This window comes from Melanerpes formicivorus, unplaced genomic scaffold (assembly GCF_026170545.1).
Source record: "Melanerpes formicivorus ecotype bairdi unplaced genomic scaffold, bMelFor1.0.p_v2 SCAF_25, whole genome shotgun sequence".
Lineage (NCBI taxonomy): Eukaryota > Metazoa > Chordata > Aves > Piciformes > Picidae > Melanerpes > Melanerpes formicivorus.
This window is the reverse complement of record NW_027142377.1, coordinates 7,399,172-7,426,551: the sequence shown is the minus strand read 5'-3', so window position 1 is coordinate 7,426,551 and position 27,380 is coordinate 7,399,172. Positions and strand designations below refer to the sequence as shown.

The 27,380-nt window shown below is 39.1% G+C and overlaps 1 protein-coding gene across 2 annotated transcripts in view; it reads left to right on the top strand.

Moving 5' to 3' along the window:
- Window positions 1-27,380, top strand: part of PLCB1 (phospholipase C beta 1) — a 368,463-nt gene that overhangs the window by 259,875 nt on the left and 81,208 nt on the right. For both annotated transcript variants that reach the window (XM_068153205.1, XM_068153206.1), the window contains exons 10-15: window positions 2,284-2,430; window positions 9,678-9,835; window positions 13,834-13,916; window positions 20,121-20,205; window positions 20,600-20,777; window positions 27,024-27,094. In XM_068153205.1, coding sequence (XP_068009306.1) covers window positions 2,284-2,430; window positions 9,678-9,835; window positions 13,834-13,916; window positions 20,121-20,205; window positions 20,600-20,777; window positions 27,024-27,094 — 722 coding nt within the window. The remainder of the gene's footprint in view (window positions 1-2,283; window positions 2,431-9,677; window positions 9,836-13,833; window positions 13,917-20,120; window positions 20,206-20,599; window positions 20,778-27,023; window positions 27,095-27,380) is intronic.

Genomic DNA, 27,380 nt, shown 5'->3' with positions numbered 1-27,380 from the left:
AAAGGAGTGTGTAATAGAGTTAAGACAAGAACTGAAGTCTTACATTTTTTGGTGTCATAGTCAATCAACTATGTTTAATTTAGACAGTTATGGTATTTTAGGCTGGGGACAAGAGGTAAAACATTCTCATTGTTGAAAGTCATCAGGTAAGTAGCTATTTCCAGGATCTTCAGAGATAAAGAAGATCTGTTTTACTCTAGGCAGTAACTGAATTAACTAAAGCTGTGTGGTTGAGCAAGTCTACAGTTAAATTGAAAACCAAGTAGCAAAACTACCAGGCAGAATAAAATGTCTCAAATTCATTTGGTTAAGCATTAATCTTCAGATACTGACTACTGAATTTTTAATGTTTTATTCAGAATGTACAAATTGACACCTTAAAATCAACTTTATGCAGGAGGCTTGACAGAGAAATTAATCCTGATGTAATAAGTACAGCTCTACTAAGATCAGTGGTGACATTTAAGTTGACGATAGGACTCAGCTTTCTAATTTGCCAACAGCATATGAAATGGTCATTTATGCTGGCGCTCCACTGAGATATGATTTGGAAGACATACAAAAATTATGTAGCAAAGCTTAGTTTTCACTTGAAAAGCGGTTCATTGAGTTTGCTTTGCACTTTGGTTGAGTTTGTATACATGCACTAAATCATATCCAAAAGAGGTCAGTTACCTGTTTTTTCTTGGTTTCCTCTAGAAAGCATGCTTTCTTTTGACCCCATAAGACCCCTCGATAGCCTTTGATTCATTTTTGCCATTCTTATCACTCACTGTAACTCTGATTCCCTTGTGCCCTTGATTATCTCTAGATGCTGGTTATGAAATTATTTATTGTTAGTACAGGTAAAAAGATCACAGAATCACATGGGGTTGGAAAGGACCTCCAGAGATCATTGAGTCCAATCCCCCTGCCAAAACACAATCACTTAGGGCAGGCCACAGAGGAATTAATCCAGAGAGTGAGACTCTACAACCTCGCTGGGCAATGTGTTCCAGTGCTCCATCACTCTCACTATAAAGAAGCATTTCCTTGTGTTGAGGTGGAATTTCTTGTGTTCTAGCTTGTACCAATTGTTCCCTGTCCTATCACTGGACACCACTGAAAAGAGACTGGCACCTTAGTCTTGACACCCACCCCTCAGATATTTATAGACATTGATATGCTCCCCTCTCAGCCTCCTCTTCTCAAGACTAAACAGCCCCAGTTCTCTCAGTCTTTCTTCATAGAAGACATGTTCAAGTTCTGCTATCATCCTCATAGCTCTCTGTTGGACTGTCTCCAATTATATTATAAAATTATGGTTATTTTCCCAAAACCCCTGCCCCCAAATGAGGTATAAAAACTTATTAAATTATTTACAGGTTCTGTTCGGTCACAAATTCTACCAGGATGTTTATGGGCAACTTTAGTACAATTTAGAGAATGCAGAAAATGGAAAAGGCTAAGCCACAAAATAGCTTCATACCACTTATAATCAGAGGCAAGCCAGGAACCTTAGGGAAAGACAATGAGAATGCCAGGTTGTACTCACAAGGACAGAGCAGGAATTTGGCAACAGTCCCTAGGTATCTCGTTGGTGGCAGCCTGCAGGAACTGCAGGTTTTATAATCCAGTTTGTGGATAATGCAGCACAATGCAAAGGAAAAGGAGCCACCAGAATCAGAGTGTCCGTAGACACAGCTGCTACGAGGCAAAACTCATGAGCAGCAGCACTGCAAGAAAGCCGCAGGTTTCATGGCAGGCAGGGTCGCTGCACAGCAGAGTCTGGCAATAAGCCAGGTGCGAGTGGAGCGAGCAAGATGAAGGCGGGAGCCAGAGCTGGAGAGCAAGAGCAGGATGATGGCGAGAGCCCCGATCGCTTTCTGGCCACTCTATTTAACGTGTTTCCAGACTGTGTTCAAGGCCATTGTGTAATGGGCACAAGCACCCTGCTTGATCATAACTCCCAAACCCGGTGGGTTTCCCCACCAGTACATACCACTGGGGGACCTCCACCCTGGAGGGAAGAATGGGTGCTAATTACCAGTCCCCAAGTGAAGGGGAAGGCAATTTTGCACCTTGGAAGGCAATTTGGTACCTTTGTCTTTCGCTGATGGAGATGGGGGAAGGGCGGTTTGGAGCACACCAAGAGTATACAAGTAACTATGTGAAGGTAGGTCTGGTGATTATATGGTCTTTCAGACACACAGTTGTGTAAGTGTATACTGAAGATAATACCTGTATGTCACCAAATCTGCTTGAAATTAATTGGTGCTTTCGCTGGATCTGTGTTTTTCTCAGGACAGATATCAGTGGATGGATTTATGCGATATCTGAGCGGAGAAGAAAATGGTGTTGTTCCACCTGAGAAATTGGACTTAAATGAAGATATGTCTCAACCACTGTCACACTATTTCATCAATTCTTCGCACAACACCTACCTCACAGGTACAGTGTTGGAGAGATGTGGTTTCTTATCTTACAAAAATTCATAACATATTTTCAGGGATACCAGAAAATATACTAGAAGCATCAGCAATAAATGACAATGGAGCATAGTCTTCAGGGAAGCAAGGGTAGCACTTGGTTGTTGTTCTACTACATCAAGTATACTTTAATTAACAGGTAAGTAGCAGTCGTGCCGTTCAGATAAGGGCTAGTCTGAAGGCCAGTGTAGTCCCTGGAAAGTTTCCCTCCATTTAGAAAGGATTCCTGGTTAAGGTCCTTATTTAGGGAGGAGGGGGAACAATGTACTTTTCATGACAGCCAAGGACAGTCAAACAAGTACGCAAAGCAGTAGCTCCGTAGCTAATAAATTTGCCCCCCTACATTAAATCGGACAGCTCATTGGACTCTGTGAAATTTGCATTGAGAGATTAGAGATGTTCTGACATGGCACATAGCTTTCTGACAGTCCTTTCCTATCTGCAAGGAATCAAAATCTGGTCTCTGACTCTGTTTCATGTCTGAGCTAAAATTTTTAGGTGCCGTTGTGTTTTTAAAGAGGCTGAGCACCCAGAAGCTCCTGTTAATCTGGACTAGAATTAATGAGTCTGCACAACAGAGGCAACAATGCTTCAAGTTTTAAAAAAAAAATAAAAACAATAAGGCAGTTTAATAATGCAACCTTTGGCACTCACTTTCAGGTCTAAGATGCTATTAACTTGTGAGGAAATCATGGTAAATTCTCTCTTTTAGTTTATTTTATGTAGGAAGAAACATTTTTGACAGGCAGATAGTTCTTTGGTATTTGATTTGATGTTTGCTTTGTCTTACCACGTTTGCTAAGGATTTAGCTTTATGTTAGTAAAAAACAAATGTAATGCTACAGCATGTGCTAAAAATGTGGCTCATGGATAACATTGGTTTTTAATGCTATTAACAGACTTGCCTTAATGGACCAAGTTCTTAGATTCCCAATATGCTAGAACATAAAACAAAATTTTGTGATACCGAATTTAAAGAGACCATGTGGCAGTTACTTTCATCTGTTTAGTGTTTGTTACAGCACTTTCTGCAGCACCTTCTAGTGCTTTCATAAAGTGAATGAACTGTCATTCTTTCCATTAGACACTGTTTTTCAGTGGCTTATGTCTTGGCTGTAAATTGTATTTTGTGCTAAAGCTTGTCATATAAGTATTTGGCTTGACAGCTCTTTTGTTTCTTTGAATTAAATGACAGTCACTGTGGCCACTTTAAAGTGGTGATTCCCGTTGTGAATTAATTTATGCTCTTTGCAAGAGTACAGGCAAATCCAAAGCAAAAGCAGTTTTTAATTATGATATTTTGCAGGCCTCTTACCTCCAGTATGGACTTTGTTCTCTCAGTGAGGATTATGACTCACTTAAGCCAATTGCTGCAGCTTTACAGATTTTCTGGAAGAAAACAGTAAACCTATTTTACAAATGTAGGAAACACAAGCCCACAGGGAGGACAGACAGTGCAGTTTGAAGTTGATCTGAAGAGATAAAATACTGCTCTCCCCAATATCAGCATGAATTTATAGTCAGTACCATACCACAGATTTTCATCAAGGCTGACCAGGACAGATTCATGTTCTAAAGGTCTAGAAGCACAAAAGCCAAAGAACAGAGGATGGAAGTTCATGATTGGTCCAACCTATTCTGATTAGTTTTTTTATTTCACCACAAGTAGCCTAACATACTGAATTATTTTTGGAGAATGAAAGTTTACCTTGAAACTCTCCAAGTTTACTTTCACTTGTGTGAAACTTTCCAAATTTGCTTTGGCTTTTGTGTGAAAATCTGCAAATCATCTTAGACTGCATCTACGTATTTCTTTGCCTGCATTTCTAAAGAATTTCAGAAGCTGCATTTAAAGGTATAGATCCTCAGTCTTAGTGTAACATAATACTCCTGGCTAAGGAAACTGGGGGAGTAAATCAGAGTACACTCTGGGGATAAGTGCAAAATAATTTGGCATCTCTCCAAATTCCAATCCAGAGTGTGCATTTTCACATTTACAGGCACAAAATACATCCCCTTCTTTTTCAGTAGGTTCATTATGTTCAGTAATGTGTGGCAGCTGGCTGACAATGGGATTAATGATTTGATTTTTATCTGTGCATTAAAGGAACTGACAGCCTTGAATTTTGCTCCAAGGCTAAACCAGATACAACAGTCATGTTGCCATTTGCTTTCTTCCAAGAGGGATTTAGCAAAATTAATAAAATTAATGGTGACAGACTACTCTTTTTCCCAAGAAGATTTGGAAGGGTCCCCTCAAGTGTTCATGGCTTTGGAAAGGAAACTTTCGTAGCACCTCTGCCCTCTCTGGAGCGGTGAAATAGCAACTAGTCATGTAATAATTATTAGGACAATAAGAAGATTATTTGGTCTAGCAATACCTTATGATTACTGTGCTTAATGCCCTACCAATTATCTCTCCTTTTGTTCATTTTTAAGCCCAGAAAAAGCATGCACAAAGAAAAAAAAAAAATGGTACCGTAAAAAGAGACATGTACACTCTGAATTTATTTTTAATTACACTGATCATTTTCCTAGCCTTCAGTAGAAACCCTTGGCAGTACATCAAGTCCTGATTATTTATTTAGAAGTGTTACTGCTGTCTTTTTCTGAAGGAAAAGTAATTCTTAAGAACAAAGGTAAAAGTTCATGACAAAAGAAGTGATTTAGAGTGAACCTAGGCTAGATTAAAGAAATGTCATCTTTTGGTCTTTATTTTTTTTTCATTCTTTCTCAGTGCCATTATATTTATTTATTTACTCATTTGAACCTGTAATGTGCAACCCTCATTTTTTCTGGTTTCTCACCAGTTTCACCTCTTGTCACGATGGAGAGTGACTTTGCAGCATTTCTATCTGCAGAACCCAAAGTCAAAGACAAATGATTCTGTATCACTATCAGCGCTGCACACTTCGAAGGCTGTCCAGCTCACTGTTCTGTATGTGAAAGCAAGATATGAAAATCACAAGCCTTTAACATGTGTTTTGTCTTTGGCTAAAAGAAAAACTAATAGCATGAGTAAGTTGCAGAGCTATCACACATAATGTGTGTAGCTAACATGGGACTATCCCATTCACCTTCAGCATCTGCTTCCCAGCTTACAGTCCAGTACTTTCAGCTGTTTCTAGAAAAATGTCTCATAAGGGGCATGTTCCTTTCTTTATTGCTGCTCTGGCCTCCCCACTACTGTCCTCTGGCTTCTCTGTTTTCAGTGATTCCTCAGTCTTGACTGTTGTTACTTATTATCCACATTCAATGCTTCCTTGAATCCTCCTTCTCCTTCATAGCCTCCAAAACAGTGCCTTGACTGTTTCCAAGATGACACCACAATATGGAAAGCAAGGAAGGCTGGGTGATGGCTGTTCTGTGCATGAGTTTGTCAAACCCCCAAGACCAGTTCTTGACTGGCTGCTGTGTTGAGCTTGGTTGATTGGCTAGCAAGACCCAAGGCTCTGCTCTTTTCCAGCCCCACTATTTCCTTCTTGATAGACTAGAGGGTGGGGAAGCTCAAAGAGCAAATGCCCAAGTGAGCAGTTGAGCTGAGGAGGAGCTGCAGCTGTCTTCTCACCATCAGACCAGCTAATTATGTCCAGCAATTTAAGGCAGCTAAATGAGGTCCATCCTGGCACTGGGGTCACACTTTATCTTAGAATGAGGGCTAATGAGTAAAAAGAAATGGTTATTGTGCATCTCTTCCATTTGTCAGCAGTTTATGGGGGTATGTTTTTACCTTCCAGCTGTCATTTTATTTTGTGGTACCACTTCAGAATATCATAAAACCTTTTGTAACACTGAAGAAAAGGGCTGAGTTTTCAGAGATTAATATGGACATGATGACTAAATCTCACAGAAAGGAAGCTACAGACCATTATCTGGGCCCTGTGGCCTGTTCAGCGCAAACTTGGAAGCTGCTTTCGCAGTTACATTGTTGAGTTAACTATAGCCATTAAAAAAATCAGCAAAGGGAAAAATGTTGCTTCACAAAGAGGAAAGATAGTCTGTGTGGAAGGTCTTGAGTGGAATTTTCTGAGACACTAGTCTGATGCCTTGTTCTCAAAAAAAAATAAGTCCTATGTGTGAAAAATCCTTTCAATAAGATGATGATTCCCATCTGCCTGACTTCCTTGCATCTTTGTCTGTGGCAGTTTGGCTTTTGTAAGGAGCCAACTACTCAGTTAAGCAGACTCTGAGCAAAAATTCCTTTGGTCTCCTGTTCTGTCATGTTTTTACGTGACTGCTCTAATTTTGACAGTTGGCTGTTCATGTTTTTTCTTGTCTTACATGGTACCTGCCCTCCTTTAACAGCTTCACCGATGCCAGTTCCCTGTTTCTTAAGCCATACTCTAAATGAGAGAATTTTTACTTTTAAAAGTGAGTGGAAAACTTGGAAAAGGGAGAGAAATAAATTGTATAGATTGTATCCTCAACGCAAAATAAGTTATTCTAATACATATCAAAACCAGACACTCCAATTTCTAGAGAAAGCTTGCCCCAAGTATCAGAGGAGTTGAAGGTAAAGAGTTTGTAAAAGATATTCGTATAATCATTAAGGTTGGCAAAGACATTTAAGTCCAGCTGTAATGCAGCTACCATGACCACTGAACTATATCCTGAAGCACCACACCTACACGCTCCTTGAACACTTCCAGGGATGGTGACTCCACCACCTCCCTGACCACTGTTCCAATGTCTGACCACTCTCCCAGTAAAGAAATTTTTCCGAATATCCAATCTAAATCTTCTCTGGCACAACTTAAGCCCATATTGTTTGGCCTGATTTGAGAGAACTGGATTCTCAACAAGAGGAAAAGATCATGAAACTGTTTTGTTTCCTTGCAGTGTTACTTCATTCACTACTGAGAAACTTGTAGAAGTACGGAACTGATCTGTAAGGGAAAACATGGGTCATATATCATGCTTATGTCATTTAGCACAGGCTTGTTTTGCTTAGCATCCCATCAGGTATGATTTGACCAATCATATTCTTCAGAAAAGCGAGATTTTGTAAAAACCTGTTTCTTCTTATCCAATAGAAGGTGAGGGGGTACAAATACTATGGAATTATGATAGATGCTGTGTGTGTTATAGAAAGGAATACGTAATGGTTTCAGTTACCAATATTGAAAAACTATCTGTGTTCAAGACATTAAAAATATCCCACTTGAAGCATTCCTGTTAGGGTCTGCGTTAGCACATTGCAGAATGCATCTGTTGAAGGGGTGGTTGGAAACAGATGCAAATAGAGACTCACAAAATAGAAATGTATTAATAATATATACAGAAAACATGAAGAAACATTCCTAATGTTCCGTATTTCAGAAAAATTAGCTGTTGAGACTATTAAACTGTTTGCTACCATTTTGCACTCTGAAGGGGAATCTTTCTGAAGATTGAATGTTTTGGAGATTGAGTATCCTCTTACCTTTAGCAGGAATCCTTCCAAAACGTCTGAGCCTTATTAATAAGATAGTGTGGAGAAATGTCATACAGCAAGCGATGCATGTCATGTTTTACTTAAGCACTTCTGAAGGTTAAGGATCTTGTAGTCCAAAATGCTTAGCAATAATAACAGCCAGCACCTCTCAGGAAATGCAGGTTGTTAATCACAAAATAGGTTGTTAATCCAGATTCAGTATGCTTTGAGGGAAAAGAAAGACAACATGAGAAGTTTTCTAAGTGAATGTACCTTGTTAGGCAGTAGAGTTCAGTGGATCCATAGGACAGCAAACTTTTCATAAGCAGATGCTTAGGGATGAGTACACAGAAATGTGTACACTGGCACATGCTCACAGTTGTTTGCATCCTGCAAACAAAGGGAGCTGCTTCTTACTCCAGGCACTGGAAATGCAGCAGAAAAGCGTTTGAGTAAAGATAATGTGCTGTAATCGCAGGAGAAGCACAGGAAAAAGCTACATTTAAAAAAAAAACACAACAAACAACCAGATTGTCTCTTTACTGATTCCATTGGAGTTTTGAGAACCATCCAGCACTGGCCAAGTTCAGGTTATAAACTTTTATTTTCCATTGTTTCAAACAGGAGCTGAGAAATCTTGTGGATTTCAGTAGGAGTGATGTTGATACCATATGGAGTATTTATAACTGCTCCAGCTCATATAGCAGACCCAAATGGTAAACAGGAATATTCAAACACAAGAGGTTTCCCATTACAGTTTGTAGTGAAATGTAAAAAGAGAAAGCAGACAGTGCTCTTTACAGTAGTTGCCAGTATAAACCTAAACACAGAACCAGAGACAATGAAATTGTGATTAATCTGCATTACGTTGTACGCCAGTCTTGATGAATTATTTGTATGTCCCTCATCAGTGAAGGATGTTTAGTGTAAATTAATTCACTGCCTCCTTATAAAGCAAGTGAATTCCCTTCAAGAAATCCAGGAAGGCCTTCTCAGGAAGTCTGGTACAAAGCAAGAAATTGCACCCATTTTCTTCATGTCTAAAACAATCATTAAGCCATTCTTCTATTATTTTTACCTCTCTGCTACAAGAAATTTGTATTCATGTGCCTGGAATCACACCTATGCAGGAGATGAAGACTGTGGCTGGATATCCTTCCCTGAATACAACTGAATTTCTTTGTGGATTTCATTTTGGTTGTTTTAGAGTTCTTTTTTATACTTACCCAGTTTGGGGAAAGGTGCATTTTCCTTTATTTTTAGGTTTATATTATGCAATTGTTGGAAACTGGTATTTTAATTAAATTTCTCCCCACATCAAGTAGTATCACATCAGGAAATTTAACTGACTGATGCAGTGTGCTGATTAGTGTATTAAATATTGATGTGAGATGGAGGAATGGTACCATTAGTGATTTTGCAGGAGGTTTGTTTTCTCTTGGTCTTGCTGTCCTGAGTCCCTCCTCTCAGTTTCACAGTGCTTATCAAAGAATAACAAAGTCTTTTAGAACTAATCCATTCTATTGTATTCATTTGATGCTGTCTATCAGAAGTTTTTGAATTTGGCTATTTCTCCTCACTCACAGCAGTTTAACTGATGGCAGAATACAAGCCATGACATTGACTCTGCCTGAGTTATTTCCATTACTTTCTTGTGCTTTTTGTATGCCTTTGAGTGTTATTCTTCTCAGCCAAGGGTGAAAGACATTGTTAACTCTAACTATTATTAGATTATTTGTATTTATTCCTGAGGCTCAACATTACTTCCCTTTTTTCATGTTCTTTTGCTGTCACAGCTGGACAGCTGGCTGGTAACTCATCGGTGGAGATGTACCGGCAAGTACTTTTGTCAGGCTGCCGCTGTGTGGAGCTGGACTGCTGGAAAGGACGCACAGCTGAGGAAGAGCCCGTCATTACCCACGGATTCACTATGACAACCGAAATATCCTTCAAGGTACAGCAACACAGCACGCTGCTCTAGTTTTGTTTACCTGGGGCAGTTCCCTTCAAGTAAAGTGCATCATAAATACATTGTTAGAGCATTACTGCATAAGTCAAAGAGAAATGTGAGGGGAAAAAGCTCTTTTAAGAAAAGAAAGAATCATTGGAAGGGAAGAGTTGCAGTATTTGGACCTTTCAGAGGAAAAGTTTGTTGGTCATCATGGTGATCAGAGGAGAAACGATGATACGATGTGATAGTCTGTGCCATTTGGGGTATGGACTTGGTCCCCAAGTCTGTGCTTTTGTGCCTGTCCCTGCAAGAAATCTCACGGGGAGTGAAATAGAGTAGACTGCAGACAGGTCTGAAAGATAAGGTATTGCTGCCACAACTGTCTCTACACAGTGTTAAACAGGGCTGAATGCTTCTGGAGGCAAGAGGATGGAGAGAAGGAACTGATTTGTGTTACAGCTCCCTAGCACATGGCAGGGGAGGGGAGCTGAGACAAAGGTCACAAGGATTTGAATTGCAGTAAGCAGTGTACTCTTTTTCTCTCCTCTGCCTGCTAAGTGGGAGTAGGAGACAAAAGTGCTGAACTGAGGCAGGAAACAGCAGCTAAAAAATGAGTGACACTATGTGCTGATACAGATACTTGGGATCAAATCCAGAGCACTGGAGGATGAAAAAGAAAAAATAGTATCTTTGGAGATTGCAAAGGGAGTATTTATGACATTGAAAACCTAAACTTATATTCTTTATTTCTCAATTTCATCTTCCATTTCCATTTCCTATAATAAAAGGTAGATACTATGCCCTTAAGTTGTTATTTTCTTTTCATTCTTAAAGGTGTGTTTAATCTAAGCTGTTAGAGGGGCAGAATGGAGGCGTTTCCCTATAGTATTCATACTGGTAGTCAGCACAGCTTATGATACATCAGGATATCATTTGTGAAGTGTGGAGGAATAATTGTTGTTCATCTGAGACACTAACTCACCATGGAAATAAGTTTCCGGACTTACCTGTCCATCAGAAGTGTGGAAAAATGTCCATTACTCAACTTGGGTTATGTTAGAGGTGATAGGTGTAGCTTCTCTACTAGCTACAGCTTTGAAGCATCTCACACTTTGGAGTTGTTAGGATGGGTTTGGGTTTTTTTATTCTTCTGATGCCTTCTTTTAGGAATAAAGAAAACACCACCGACACACAGACAAACCACCAAGTTTCACTTGCACCAGAGCACCCCTTTCTATTTTCAATTTGCTTTCTCTAATCATTCACTGATTAAGTTAATCACAGAAAAACATAAAAGAGTCTTCTTGCACGTTGGTTATTAACTTTACAATTATGTTTATGTGAAGCCAATTATGTTTATAGGCATAGAGTTTGATTGCTGGATGTCCTTTAATTAAGGGTGATAGCTCTCCAACTTCTTTGGTCGTGAGCAGGAATTTAAACAAAGTTGATCTGGTTCTTAAAGGAATCATTCACAGGAATGAGAATTGTCCCTGGCTGTTTGGATGTTCAACCTAGGCACTGTGTTTGCAGGAAAGGTATTGGAAGGTATTTTAAGCTTACTTAGGAATTTCAGAGCAAGTATTTTGTTTCTCCATACAGAAAAATGTATCAACTGCTTGTTTCTTTTTAGCATTCATAGTGTGCTGGCTGAGGAGAAGCAAGATCATAGTGAAACAGTGTGTCAGAAGTGTGTGAATCAATTCAGAGTGATTGCTGCTCTTGCATGCTGAATCACTTACCAGCTCATGCTTTTGGCATGACCATGGCCCACAGTGCTTCTATTCAGGCTGTCAGTTTTCACTGTTTCAGATAGGCTTCCTGAAGTACAGAGACAGAAGCAATATATACTCACCATCCTTACGTTGCTGGGGGGGCAGGGGGTCGAGGGGGTTTTGATTGGTCTTTGCCTTGCTTAATGATGATCAGTAAGATTTTTGACCTGTGTATTATGAGCTGCTGCCAGAGTGAGATTTTCCAGGGAACCAACAGTATTTTTCATATCATAACCAGGGATCTATGCATGTGTACTTTGTACATACATAGATCTTGGAGATTTGTTTCAACTGAAGTATGGAACTTACCATGAGGTTCCTCTCTGACCACAGGAAATTTGCAATTACGTTTAAAGGCAGTGCAAGACTGAATCACCAGCATACTTAGTTTTTCACTCAACCAATACCTCAGCCTCTCATCTTCAGAATTCATCTGTGTAATCCTGACTTTACTCTTTTAGATTATTTTTCCCATGCATGCTTTATTTCATCCCTTTGCAGTTGAAAATAAATCTATGGACGTACTCCACAGCTTGAGCAGTGTGTAGGAGAAAGGCCTCAGAGCTGCTTTTGGCTGTACCTCTTATATCCAGCCTCAAGTGTTTTTAAGCCCTGCGTGATGATCTGTAACCAATGGGAGGGTGCAGGTGGGTGGAGACAAAGCCAGCGCTAATGACCTGGGTGGAGAGCATCTAGATGATAGGACTCCAAGTTTATAACCCAATTCTTGTCGCTGCTATTCAATTGCCATGGCAAAATTGCCGTGGTTGGTTTTGAGAATCCTGCTGTTTCTGAACAGCGTCAAGGTGGTACCAGCACTTGGTGATTTTCTGGAGCTGGAAAGAAAGTGTGCAGTAGAAATCACTCCATTAGATACTCCCCTGTGGGAGAACTGCTGCTGTGAAACTGCAGCTTTCTACCTACATTCACCCAGCGTTCTACACCATTTACTGTTCTTCCAACAAATGCTTTGCCTTTTTGCTATCTTTAAAGCGTATAAGTGGTCCTAGACAAAACATCTGAATGGTTAGTAGCACATGGAGCATTTTAGTATTTGGTGTTTGCACTTCATTAAACATAGTCATTCAGCACCTGTGTGCCAAGACATCATGGAAGAGATACAACAATTTGTCCATGAGCTATGCTTTCTCCTGTCTATGTGAAGACTGTAAATTCTGTTTGTACCTTATCTTACATCAGCAAACCTTGAGCTGACTTGTACTTTCATTTCAGCCCTGAATTGTGCAACCCAGCATCAGAAGAATGTACCAGAATCTCAGTTTTAATTTTAGAAAGTGGATTTCTTACTGTTAGACTTCTCAACCGAGCCTTTAGAAGTGCAATAAATGAACAAAAGAAACAATCAGAGGAGTCTTTAAAATAGTTTAAAATAAATAAATAATTTAGGGTTTAGGCATCCTTATGACTGGGGAAGGAGCAGGCTTGTGGGTTCTTACAAACTCCAGATTTTGACAGCTCTGTGTATGGAAGGCTCTTTTGGATAAAGATTTGTGTTCCAATAAGGAAACTTTGAAAGTTTGCGACACGGAGTGCATTTCCATGTTGTGCAACCCACCAAAATCTGCATTATCAAACAATTCCTCTATTAGATTTTCAGTTGCTGTTTGCAATCACAGATGACAAGAAACTCTACAGAAGTTTCAGTTTCTGAGCCCTCTGTTCGATGATTGCTAGGCAGCCCACTGTTTTAACTCAGTAATGCTTTTTCTTTCCTTTTTCTTTTTTTATTTCTTTTGCCTTAAAGGCATTTCTTTCACACAAAAAAATAACTAAAACTTTTAAGTCAGTGACTAAAGATTTTATGGATATGTGCTTGTGCTGATGATGTTTAGAAGATATTAATTGGTCAGAACACGTTTATTATTATGCAGAATGGTTCGTGAAAGTCATAGCTTTAGACATGGAATGACTTCATACAAACGCCAAGATTTACATTTAAATTATTGGCTTAGGCAGACATAAGCCATTTCTTAAGAAATGCTGTCCTTCAGGTTCATTGGGCACTTGGGAGATTTGATTACAGTTCAGGTTGAAAAACTCAGCTGCTGCAAAAAACACATCCAGAGCTTTTTGGGATGCTTAGAATGGAAGGTCTGATTTCAGTCAGTCCGGGTATGATTTAAGACCACTTTAGGTCTTTGCTATCTTCAAATGCTGTTTCTTTGGAGACATAAATTTGTAACTGCATGTATCTTCATTCCTTAGGAAGTAATAGAAGCTATTGCTGAATGTGCATTTAAGACGTCGCCATTTCCAATACTCCTTTCCTTTGAAAATCACGTGGATTCGTAAGTAATTACCAAGTTTTCCTGTATGGTGTTAGATACTTTAATAAGTTCTGAGAATAGAATTACATATGTCCTTGTGGCAGTTTTATTGTATGATACAATCAACAGCTCTTGCCCAAAAAACCCTTGTATCAGCCCAAGTAACCCAGATGATCAGACTGAATTGAGCTTGTTCTCAAAAACCTTCATGAAACCTTTTGCATGAAAGAGAAAGCATGAATAATTGTGGGACAAGTTGTGTTAGCCTACAGTCTCAATATGTCCTGCTGAAATGGAGTGGCAGTTCATCAAAGAGAAAGAAACAATATTGGACCCACTTACGATCCTTCTGCACTATAAGCATGTTCTGTGCACAGAATTTGGTCTGTCTCTTGTGTTCATTTCTGTGGCCAAAATCATAGACCAGCTAGGACTGCAAAATAGGTGATATGGATGGCCAGGAACTGTTCAGTTCCTTCCAATAAAATACCAGTTTGCCTGAGCTGTTTTCTTTTCCTTTTATATTTTTGTTACATAAAAAGTACATTTTTCTGTGCAAGAGAACAAAAAAATGAAGTGAGAACCCTTCTAAATATGTCCCAGTGTTCTATATTGTTAGTATTATAGTTTTAGTTCTGATTTTTCTTTTTTTGAGTTTGACATTGACTTCATTTACTTTGGTTTTGAATACAGAGACCACGTGGTTCAAAGCGGGGTGACAGTAACACCTACCTTCAGTTTATCTTTTTTTTGGTTGGTTGGTTGGGTTTTGTTAATGTGAAAGAACAAGTTTGGGGCAGCTGTGAATGATTTCATACAAATCAGAAAACATGTTGGCACTTCTGCTTCTTGAAGAGGGAAAGGGTGAGGGCTAACTGCTTTTCCATTGTTTTAGGAAGAACAGTCTCATCGTAAGGGAAGGAACTGGTAGAAGAAGCTATGTAAGAATGTTTTTAAGAACACATGACAATGCTGATCAAAAATGATGCAGGCAGGAAAATGTAAAATCTGAGACCTGCCCTACACTACCTGTGTACCTTACAGTATGAGTTTGCACTGCCTCTTGTGCAGGGCAAATATGTGCTTGCCCTGAGAACTATTAAAGGCCACAATCCAAACAGTGACCTGTAAATCCCACACAGTTAGTTCAGTCTTCCTCTGAGAGACCACACAGTCACTGTGTTTAATTTCTTTCTCTAATCATTACCCTCACACCTTTCTTTTTAATGTAATTTATTTCACTTTGGACTTGTTTATTCTCACCTACTGCTGTAGGGTTTAACTCACAATGCTTTACTCAATGCTTCCAAGTGCAACCTCTCGTCTTTAGAAAACACCTCAACCATCATTCTGCAGTGTGTTATATTTTGTATTCATTCTTCTGTATTTGTTAAAATATACATTCACTGTGTTACTATAAAGCAGAGAAAAATAACATCCAATTTATTTTAACTAGAAGAGTTACATTTTTCTTCCTTTAAAGTCATTGAGACTCAAATCTTTGACTAATCCAGAGTGATCTGTTCTATTTTAGGAAAATAAAGAAGTAAACAATTCTATAATATAAATCCCTGTCAGATGTAAGTTACATAAAAAAGGTTGCTTAAAAACTACAAGACAAAACATTGCCAAAATGAAAGGTGGTGTGATGTCTAAGAGTTACTGCTGTGTTACTTCAGTCTTTAGAATTTTCCCCCTGGAAACCATTGGATCTTTCTCTTTAGAAAACTCCAATCATGTAGTAATAAACCATCCCTATGGGTATTATGTGATGTCCTTTTCCATGCATTGCTATGTCATAGGTTTGTAGCAGAGCAAGTCAGCAAAACCAATATAAAATACCTTCTCATTCTGAGGCTTTATTGATTTGTTTTTTTTTCCTTCAGTAAATCATCAGACTTAATATGTGTGATTTAGAAGTTTGCTTTGGCTGAAAATAATTCCTAGTTATTTTACTGCCACAATTATCTCTTCATTTCTTCACTGCTTACTAGAGAAATCTGAAATTAGTCATGCCACTCACAGAAAACCTCACCTAATTTCATGGAATGCTCCTTTTTGTCTTTTCATTTACTTGGAAAGTATCTTTTTCTCCTGGGTCTTAAACAATGAGCTTTGCCCTGAGTATTAAGAAAAAATGCTCAGTGTTTATATAAAACTACTGTCAAACAAATCATTTGACGGTAATTCCTACTTTTCAGTGACCAGACTACATTGCAGAGTACATTTCTTCTTGCCTCTTTTTATACAATGAATAATTTTAGAAAAGAGGTGAGCATATAGATTTTATAATAATATACAACCCTCCATACACCTCAATTTATGTAGAAGTGAAAACACACAGACTGGAAAAAGTACTAAGAAAAGCTGTGATTACATCAAAAAATAGAAAAGTGCCCTGAAAATGTTGAAAAGACCTCGGGAAGACCTTGACGTTTGAAGCTGGGCTTGCAAGAAGATAAGCAATCTGCAAGTCTGAAAGCAGAGACTCCATAATTAGAAATGTACTGATGACATAGCAAAAAGGTTAAGTGATCCTTGAGCAGTATCCATATAAGATTGCTTCCAAGATTAAATTTAATTACAGTTATTCATACTGCTGGTTTCTTGCAGGAATTGTTATTTCAAATATTAACAGGATTTTTATCACTTTTCCTTCCTGCACTTTAAATTATTTTAGGCTTTTCTGGGAAGCAGCTGTGTCTTTGTCTTTGCAGAAGAACGATCTCTGCAAAAGTGATAATAAAACCATGTTAGGAGACATAGTCGTGCAGAAGTGCCAAAGAGCCTCTGTGACTGACCTTCATAACAGGCATAATGTGAGCACAGTAAAACAAAGTGCAAGCAAAACAGTCAAAGTGATGAAAAAAAATTCTTAATAGTCTTTGTATTTCCATATCTCCAGGTAGCGTGTTCTCACTTTAACCTCCCTTGCCCTGGCACATTCGGGGGGCATATATAATTAGTGTGTGTGCTACCTGTGCATGTCTGCACAGTGAAAATCATAAAGCAGATAAAGTCAGCTCTTTCCAGGCAGTCAGTTTTCATTACAATACCTGACTGCTGACCGAGTTTCCAATAACAGTAGCGGTGGGTTGGGAAGTACCTGCTTTTTTGTTTCATGACACAAAAGGGGAAAAACACTGAAGCAGAAAAGTTGATATTTCAGCCTGTTGCCCTGGTTCAGAATTTTAAAGAAGGGAAAATAAAAAGAAACTGATGGTCCAACTTTTTTTAATACTACAGTGGTAATACATAATCTATATTACTGCTGATCTATCTCTTGAAACAAAGTCTGTCTGTATACATACACACACACACATATATATATATGAAAAAGAGAGAACACAAGGAAGCTATCACTCAGTTAAATGATTGTGATCCTAAATATGTTTTTAATTCCCTCTTAGGAGATTTTAAAAATACCTGTAGATAGAGTCCAGTTTACAAAAACAATGATTTTTTTTTTTTCATGTCAAGATTTTCCTATTTTGGCCTTGTCAATTATTGCAAAACTTTTTTTTATACTATGAAAACCCATTAATTCTTCACCTAATTTTTCTTTTCCTTCCTTTCTGCCTCTGGGGTACAGTGACATCGGAATTTATACTATTAAATAATGCCACATTACTGTTTTCTCTTCTGCAAAACTGAAAGTTCTCACTGTGCTCTCTTTGAGGTAAACATGTAATTAAACACAGATGATCAGAAGAATTTGTTCTAGCTGTGGTGATAGTTTGAAATTTGTTAGATTTAACTCTTGCTTTTTTTTTTGTCTTTTTTTAAATTATTATTATCCCTATCAAGTTCTTTGTGCCCACTTTAAAATGCTGCTGACTTTTATAATTATTATTAAAGGAGATGTCTCTTGAACTTTCTGGGGGCTTTGAGTATGGGTCTATTAAAATTATACACTGGTATCAACAGTAATGACCCCCAGAGCTATAGCAAATACATGGGCTGCTTCTTGCTATAGTGAGATGCCTTCCCTTCCCTAGGTAGCTGCTGGTTAGAAAAAGCTACTATGTTGGTTGTAGCCTCCCATTGCACTCTCCATTGTGGGTTCTTAGTTCCACTGCTTTGCTTGTCTACATCTGAATTTTCCATCCTCAGCTAAAAGTGACTTCTAGCTTTTTTTGCAGAATTGGCTGGATGCAACAAGAGCATTAATGCAATTCTGCAGTGATTTAAATTGCATGCAGCAGCTACAAAGCTTTGTGAAATAATTCAAAGCCTCCTCACAATATATTTTGTCAGCGAACCTGTATCTGCTTCAAGGGACATCCAAGAATACTGATCTGTAGGAAATGACATTTTCTGATTCAAATGCCACCCAGCCTTTATCACAGCTCTACTTTGGCTAGCCCCAGGAAGAGCTGCAGTGCCAGGTGCTCAGTTGGTAGCTAATGACAAACTAGGCACAGAGGTTGTTGTATTCATAGTTTGCAAGAGAAAAATGAGCACTCGTTTCTATACTCAGCACTATTTTGTCATGAAAAATAGCTCCATGGTAACATAACCACTTACAGCATTTGTGTGTCTTCCATGATATACAGATTATAATTACAGTAGTTAAGCAAGTGATATTGAGCAATGTAAACTTGTCCTTTAATTGAGACTTCTCAACAAAGTATCAAAAAAGGAAACTTTTAAAGATACCTAAGCTCAGATGTTACAGACTTTAAACAGGCACACAAACCAAAAATACACAGTTGTCTAAAATTAGCAAGAGAGCAACTGTTGCACTGAGGTGCATTCTAAGAGGATTTGAGCAGTATAACCTATCTTCAGTCCTAGAACTCCCATCACTGACATGCAGGAATTATTTCATTCTTTGGTTACACTTTAGGAAGTAGTTTACAGAGAATTAGAATAGAATTAGAATTAGAATAGAATTAACCAGGTTGGAAAAGACCTTCAAAATCATCGTGTCCAACCTCTCATCCAACACCATCTAGTCAACTAAGCCATGGCACCAAGCACCCCATCCAGTCTCTTCCTAAACACCTCTAGTGATGAGGTTACATTTACTTCTGCAAGATAACATGAAAACACCTGAAGTAATTTACTATGGTAAAATGTGAAACTGTATCAGAACCTGACCACATACCCAAACAAGCTTCCTGTTATTACACACCCTGATCCTCACTAAGGTAGCTGTCCTGATATGTTGGTCCCAGTTATATACATGTAGCAAGCATGCACTATGTAATCATATGCATATAAAATGTTGTATCAGCACTTATTACAGCACTTCACCGAACTGATATGATACATCTTATCAGTAGCACAATTATATCTATGCTATGACTTCTACCAGTGAGGATATGGCAGGTGATTGCTTCTGTGTGAGGAGAGCAGTACAGAATTTTAGTGCAAAACCAGCCCAGGAGGTCTGTGGATGAATCAGTGCTTTGTGAAGTGCAGTGCAGAGGGGCAGCTGCAGCTCCAGGCAGGGTTGTGCCTGAACAGACTGTCAAGCTGCACAGGCACATCACCCACATCGCATGGGCTCACAAACAGGGTAGGGAAATGAGCTGCATTTTAGCAGAAAAGCTGCAGTAAAACTAACTGCATTTTAGAAGTCTGCACTAAAATTAGCTACTTCTTTACTAGTGCATATGAATGGTTTTGAGACCCAGGCAATGTCTTCTTGTGTGTGATTGTGCCATGTAGACATGCTGAGCAAGGTGACAGGTACCCTTGGCTTGAGAATAGAGACACCCTCACAGGCAACAGCTTTCTGTGTAACTGGTCCCTATGCCTTAGGTCAGATATGACAAAAAGAGATAAAACTCCAAATGGACTTGGAGGGGGTGTGTGAGAAGAACGACAAGCATGACTTCAAGTAACAAAAGGAGAAAAATATTAAAACCTGTAATAAAAATATTGCCTGGAAGAGACAAATTTGTGTAATGATTATTTCCCTGAAGGTAACAACTGACAGCCTCAAGTTTTTTTTATGGTCTCAGTGCACGGGAGTGTTAGAAGATCAATTTCACTGTTATTCAATTGGCTAGGGCCTTTACCTCATGTATGATCCTTTTGATAAGCTCTATCACAGAAGTCAGAGTAATTGCATGATATATCTAGGTCTCTAAAAAATTCACAGCAATTGGATCAGGAAATTATACCTAGTTTAGGGATATTAGATACTCCATTACTGCTGCTTTTATTCTGTAGCATTAGTAGGACTCATTTCTTTCTTTCTTTTCTCCCCTTTAGCCCTAAACAACAGGCAAAAATGGCAGAGTACTGCAGATTAATATTTGGAGATGCATTGCTTATGGATCCTTTGGAAAAATACCCGGTAATATGGTTTGGTATTTATCAGATCACAAATGTCTGTGTGAATTTTTGTTCAAGTGTTTCAGCCCTCTGTCTCCACAGACAGCCTTTCAAAACAATGTCTAAAGGAGGGGGTTAAATAATGTGAGCTGTTTATGATGTAAGCCTATAATTTCTGATGCAGAGATTGTCCTGGTACAATGAGTTGTAATCTCCTAAATGCAATTGATTCTTGTAGCTGCCATTTTGTAATATAGGCTTTCATATTTGAACTAATATTTAAATTATGACTGTAGACAATTCATTTTAACAAGGCTTATAGAGGTCACAAAATTATCTCACATCATATGGGCCCTAAGAAATTCCCATAAGCTCATTTCTCTTGTTGTAACAAATTTCTCATCCTTTTCGTCAAGCTTGAACCTGGGGTTCCTCTCCCAAGCCCTATGGATTTAATGTACAAAATTCTGGTGAAGAATAAAAAGAAGTCACATAAGTCTGCAGATGGAAGTGCAAAAAAGAAGCTCTCAGAGCAAGCTTCCAACACATGCAGTGATACATCTAGTATGTTTGAACCTTCCTCCCCTGGTGCAGGTATGAATTGCATTTACAAATATATTTCTTCCTAAAACACGAATGCTGAATTACAACTGTAATTCATTTATGTTGCTCTGGCAAGGTAAAGATACACTAGTGTGGGCCTGCTCAGTAAGAAACAACATGTGTGTTGTTGATCCAGGAATCTTTGAAGGCTCGTGGCTGAGGATCACTGATCACTGAGTCACAAAACTCAGTGATGTGTACTAACATTCGTCATTTACCTTGGGAAGCAGTGCGAGCTGCCAGCTCCTCCACCCTTGTGTACCTTTTCTGTCTGCTCGAGCCCAATACCAAATATTGTAGTCTATTGCCTCTGAGATGTGCCAACATTTGGTGCCCTTTTGGGCTTAACCCACTACACAAGAGAATCACAGTGGTTCTGCAGTGTCTTAAAGTCTAGGGTATCTGTGAATGAGGTGTCAGTTCCTTCATGCGGGCAAGGGTCAACCCACTGCTGTCCTGCCTTAAGTGGGAACACCTCACAGATCTCTATGCAGTGTCCTATAAGACACATTTCCAAAAACAGAAACAGGCAAAAATAATACTGCAAACAAATATTGGTTACCATCAGGAATTGTAGGGAATGTAGCCAATGGAAATTTGTTCATTACTAGCAGAATTTTTTTAATCAGGAATTAAATAGAAAAATTACTATCATGTAATGCATATATTTAGGTAATGCCTACAGGAGCTGCAGGGGACCATTGGGAGTGTTGGTATGCAAAAATGAGTAAGAGATGATCTTTGTCCTGAAGAGCTTAAAGCCTAACTAGAAAAGACAAAGGGAAATGAAGAGAAATATGACAAAGTAAGGATTTGCTTAAACCACAGGAACAGATTAGCAGCAGGACAAACAACAAAATGTGTGTATCCTTATTCCCAGACCAGTGTCTGTTCCCTGCACTGGTCTTCTTTCCATTAAATCTGAGATTTTTGATCGCTAAAAGCATAGACTTTTATGCCCCACTAGTAGAATACTTACAGAGCAAATTGAACGCTCCACTGGAATATAAGTTCATTACCATTTGCCATTAAAAAACTTTTCAATTGTTTGTAATTTTTTTCTATACTTGGATTAATTGAGCTGAAAATTTTCATTCTGGCAGCTTGCCTCAAGCCATATTAAAAAAATCCTGCTGTATTTGTGGATAATATTGCCTATCCTATTAGAAGAAAAGAAAGAGTTTTCAACTGTTAAGAAACTTTGAAAAGGGCATGCTTTGGAGCAGGGCTTGTATTTCAAAGGAGCATTCACGCTGGTGTCAGGAATTATTTGATGCTGTTTCTTGATTTGCTATAGACAAATCCCAGACAACAGAAAAATGAGTGTGCATATGCCATCTGACTCCTTTCCAACACTTGAAATCAACCCTAGGTTCCTAACTACATTTTTGTACCATCAGAGTAAGCACCCATTTTGCTATGTGATTTCTTTTGAGTGTCTGATGTTCCTGGAGGAGAACAGCTTTGTCTCTTAGGAACCTCTCTATCAGCTTTTGTAGGAAGAGACCTGTAAATCTAGATGTTGACAATGATAAAAGGCAGGGGGTTCAGTCCCTTAAGAGGGTGTGTAGTTTTACAAATGAACTCTGAATATTATGCCTGTATTACCTATATAACATCCTCTTTTAACTGCAGTTTATGAAGATGCATGCTTACAAATTTAAAAAAGCTATTATTGAGATTGCAAAATTGATGTGGTCATTTGGTTCATCTCTGACTGCCAACACATATTACTTTTAATCCTTCTCTCAGCCACTCTTTCTCCTTTAGGAGCTCTGTCTCTTTTGAAGAATGCAGTTAGTCAATATTTTTTCTCTCTCTTTCAATATCTGATCCTAAAGGTAGCATCCTCATCTTGTAGTGAAGTTCTGTGGGGGTTGCCAGCCTGCTTATGAGAACTGAATTTATTGGAACAATACCTGTTGGAAATGAGACAACATTAAGCCACTTCTAGGCTCAGCTGAGTCTGAGAGCACTTAAGAACAGTTTAGGGGTGACTGACAAAGAATATCCAAGATCTTACTTTTCAAGAATACTTTGAATTTTTAAGTATTCAGAGCACAGCTCTGTAATTTCAGCTACAGCTTTTGGCTATGAGCATGCAGCATTGCTGTAAATCAGAAATCGTCACTATTTTATAAGACTGCTGTGGCAAGACCCAGTGAAGAGTGGGGTTGCATGGGGCAGTGCTCAGCAAGTGACCATGACACCCTTCTTTCACTGCCTCCTTTTCTTTGTGCATCTCATTATTATCAGTGTGCAGTCCAGAGCATTGCAACCATTACATTCTTCTGAACCAATACCAATTTCTTCCAAGAGCAAGGAGTAATGCAATTAAAGACTTACTAAAGGAGGACTAATCCTTAACATTTCTTAACACAAAGTGTTTCAGTACTCAAATGCTAATGTAATCTTTACAATTAGGTACTTGGGCATATTATTCAAAGAACTTCTATTGTATCATATAGCTCCTATCAGAATTACTGCTGATCTGTAAGTGGAAGTTCTGCTGATTGAGCCTTCCTGAGAGTCCAAATGAGCTTTTTCACAAGCAGTGCAAAAAAATATGGAGATTCATACTTCAGCTGATAGCAAACTTCACTATATCTTACACTGCTTGAGGTAACATTTAAAGTGAAATAAACAACTCTTTCAGTATGTTTGTGAAACATACCATGTAAAAGCAAGGTGGTGGTGACATAGCAGCAATAATTAGAAAAGAAATATCTGAAATGAGCTCTGCAGAATGACTTGCAAGATGTTGATGAAACTGATGTAAAAAGTAATTTCAGTAGGGTGTCAGTGGGAAAAGCTTTGCCTAAAGGTACAGCAAAGCTGGAAAAGCAGAAAAAGAATTTCTGAGAGAACACTCATGAGATAGATTGTAATTTTGGTAAACAAATGTCTTAGACCTCCCTGTTCCAGCACAAGGAACAGAAGTAAACAAGCAAGATTTTAAAAGAGGTTAGATTACACTGCATAAAGAAGAGTGATGGTTCTGCAGGTACCTACATTGTGCTGAAAGCAGACTTATATTGGAAGTAGTCAAAACTTGCTAATGGAACAGTATTTAAATATTTGAGCAAATTTGCTAATTTCTCACTGATATGATGACAATCTTGTCTGAGTAGTGGATACTGCAAGGAAAGAGTCACAGAGGAAGATAAATGGCTCCATCTTTTCATGGTGACTACATAGAGAGCAGGAGAAGTTTTGGGCTCAGTGTATGTAAATGCATTGGTAGGTTGCTGCTGTGTGCCAGCTAAGGCCATGGACTAATACTATGAAGTAAAATGTTGTAGCAAACTGAATTTTCCTTTTTAAAAATTGACAAGTGATGGCATACAGCCTGGGGGGTGGGGAGGGGGGGAGGAAAGTGAATGTTTTCTTCCTCAAGAAGCTGCTGGTGGCTGCTTAAACATTCTAGAGCTAACAAGCTGCGCCAGTAAGTACCATACTTGTAGTCCATTCTGGCTGTAATTGTAAAGGGGCCTGAAAAAGCAGATCACTGTGTTTCAGGCAATGTATAACCTTTCATTTTATTAGGGCTCTCAGTTCTGCCACACTCCTGAGGCATGGTGAAAATGGATAATATTAAGCACTCTGCTTCTTCAATCTTTGGTAATAGGGATTTGACTTGTGATTCCCAGCTCTCCTCTCCTAATCATCTTCCATTCAGTATTACTATGTTGAACCCCTCTACCCATCAGCTGGGATTCAGCCTCTGTTATCTACTTGTTAACATTGCCCAATGAGCAGTGTTGTGCCTTCTTCATGCTGCACCACGCTAATATTAGGGGCAGCTCCCTGAATGCATCCTTGAAACTATCCCGTTATTCTACAGAGACTGTTCCTGGGCCCTTCAGCCTGTCAGCAGTTGACAGTACCTGCATTCTAACTTCATCTGACAGAGAACATCTTATTTCTTGATATTTTTCTGTCTGCTTCTGTCCATGGGCAGACTTTTGTCTTGTACTTAGAGAGTGCTGCTCCAAGGCCTTTCCCTCCATTTTCACTGTATTTGTATACCACATAGCACAGAGAGGTCCTGTCCAGACATGGGTTGGTAGTCCCACCTAAATGCAAGTAATAATGATACTGATAGAGCTAGTTGGACCTTGGATGATCTCACATGTACATACTATGTACCTGCAGCACAACTTCTTATGCCAACTCACGTATGTTTATGCTATACAGTGTCTGTGACCTTCTGGGAGGAGATAGGAGTGGTGGCTTGGAGCTGACCCCACCACAACTGTGGTAGAGTGATCAGAAAGGCATCTGCAGCATAGACATCTCAGTCTGGTCAAAGCTTGCTCTCATTTGATGTCCCAGCAGCATAACAAGAAAAGAAAGTTGGGTTTGTGGGGTACAACCATGCTGCTGGGTGAAAAACAATGCAGATGTAGTTATACTTTCTAAAACACTGATTGTTATTCTGTCTTTGCAATTCTGCAATCCTGTCCTGGGTTTGGTGTCTCACACAGAACATGAAGATGAGATCTGATCTCCTTGGGAGTATTCCTGTTAAATATTTTAAAATAATAAAGCTTTGCATATTTTTCTCCCTGGACACTTCCAGCAAGAGCAAGCTATCATCTACCTGATATCTCAGCAGTGCAAGCTGGCTGAGTTTTGCTCATTTTGTGGGCTGTGTGAAGTGTTATTTTGCCAGTCTGGTTAAATCAATTGAGAGCTTCCCATCCAAAGTTTGTCACTGCAAATCCTGAGAAACCTCGGCTGGCTCTTTGTGTAGAGGTTCCCTGAGCCATCCCTTGAGCCTGTTGAGCAATCATCTTGTTTTCTTCAATGAAATGTTCAGGAAGAAATGTGTTCTTGAATAAAAGCCTGACATTTCAACATCTGCATCTGGAAGGAAATGCAGCCTGGGTAGTCATCATTTGGTTGTGAAAGGCACTCTCATTATTTAATTCATCTGTGCTTTCCATGTTCAGAGGGGGCCCACTGGGCATGATTCAAGGTCTGCTGGAACAAAGAGGAGTTTTATTTATTGACTCAGTGGGCTTTGGATTCGACCCTACATTGACAGGAGGAACTGGGTCTGAATTACCATTCTCTGGAGACTTTAGGAATGCTGCACAGTGGTTAGACTTCTGTGCTGCCAAAATAAAATTGCCACTGATGAAGAAAGCTTGAAAAGATATGTCAAACTAAGTCTTTAGGAAGAGTTGTCAGTCTTAAAGGTGTGAATAGATGAGTGCAGTATAAGGTAAACATTCTTGTCCATAGTCTTCCTAAGATACATGGTGTATACTTCATAGCATCCAGACCCACGTGAGGAGTGAAGAGAAAGTTAAGATTGATGTTCCTCAAGAATTTAATTTCTGGTGCAACCAAATCAAAACATTTTGGAGGCAGGGGAAGGCATCTTTTAATTAACAATAAAGAATCTGCGTTTTGCCCGTAGGAAGTTAAACAATGAGTGCTCTGCAATCGCGAGCAAGGCATTTAATATGTTGTATGTGGTCCCTTTTACTCCATCAGGGAGTTTTCAGGGAAAGGATGAGGCTTATCTTCTTGGCATTATTTGATTTGCACTGCCCTCAGCCGGTGCATTTGAGCTATGGCACTGGAGTCCTGACAGTGAGGCACACCAAAGCGTTCCATAAAGGCAATTAAAGTCAAGCTATTGCTGTTATGCTCCTGTGCCAGATCGTCTCAGTTGTGCTACTTCAGCAGATGGGTTTTGCTGACCAGCCCTTGATAGCACAGCACATGAGAATATCATCAATGCTCATGCATGATCTCTTCACCCCGTGCATGCTCTTATGTGTGTGCTTCCCAGAGGGGCTAAGGGATCACTGAATGTCCTTCAGGGATTCTGCAACAGAAGGGGAGTTTAAACTCACGTCTTCCAAGCACCAAGACTGTGCCCCAAGTATAAGAGCATCTTCTCAGAGTATGTGGATGTTCCTACACCCACACACTGCACACACGCCACATCGTGCTTTTCTCAGTGCTGATACCTACCTCATGCTGTCCAAACGTGAGCATCCAGCAGCTGCAAAGGAGGAGTTTTTGTCTGGTCGTGCAATAAGAACTTAGTGCTGAAGATGGATGAATCCCTTGAGGTATTTGATTAGAGCTGTGACTAAAAGCACATGTGTAATACAGTCTCCTTTAAGCAGTGCCACTTGCACATCTTTCTCCACTTTATCAATGGTAATTATAACTCTTGCTTCAGCTAGTAATTATCTTCTGCTTAAAACTTTTCAGGAGAAGCAGAGATTGAGAGCGATGATGATGATGACTATGATGATGACTGTAAAAAGTCGTCGATGGATGAAGTAAGGGTGTAGATATGTTTTATGGTGATGGGTCGGTTTCAGCACTTGTGGGTTGGTTTCTGTTACCAGGAATGGGACTACCATCTAGTGGAGAAAGGGAGGCAGAGCACTGGGAAACACCGACTTGCTGAAGTTAGTTGTTAATCAGTAGGGAAGCACATCTTTACTTTGTTTATTTGTATTTATTGATGAATAATAATTAATAGCACCACACCTGATTCATTTTACACAGCAGCTTGTGCTGTATTTAGCATTGTTGTAATTAAAACTTGACATAAACTCAAAG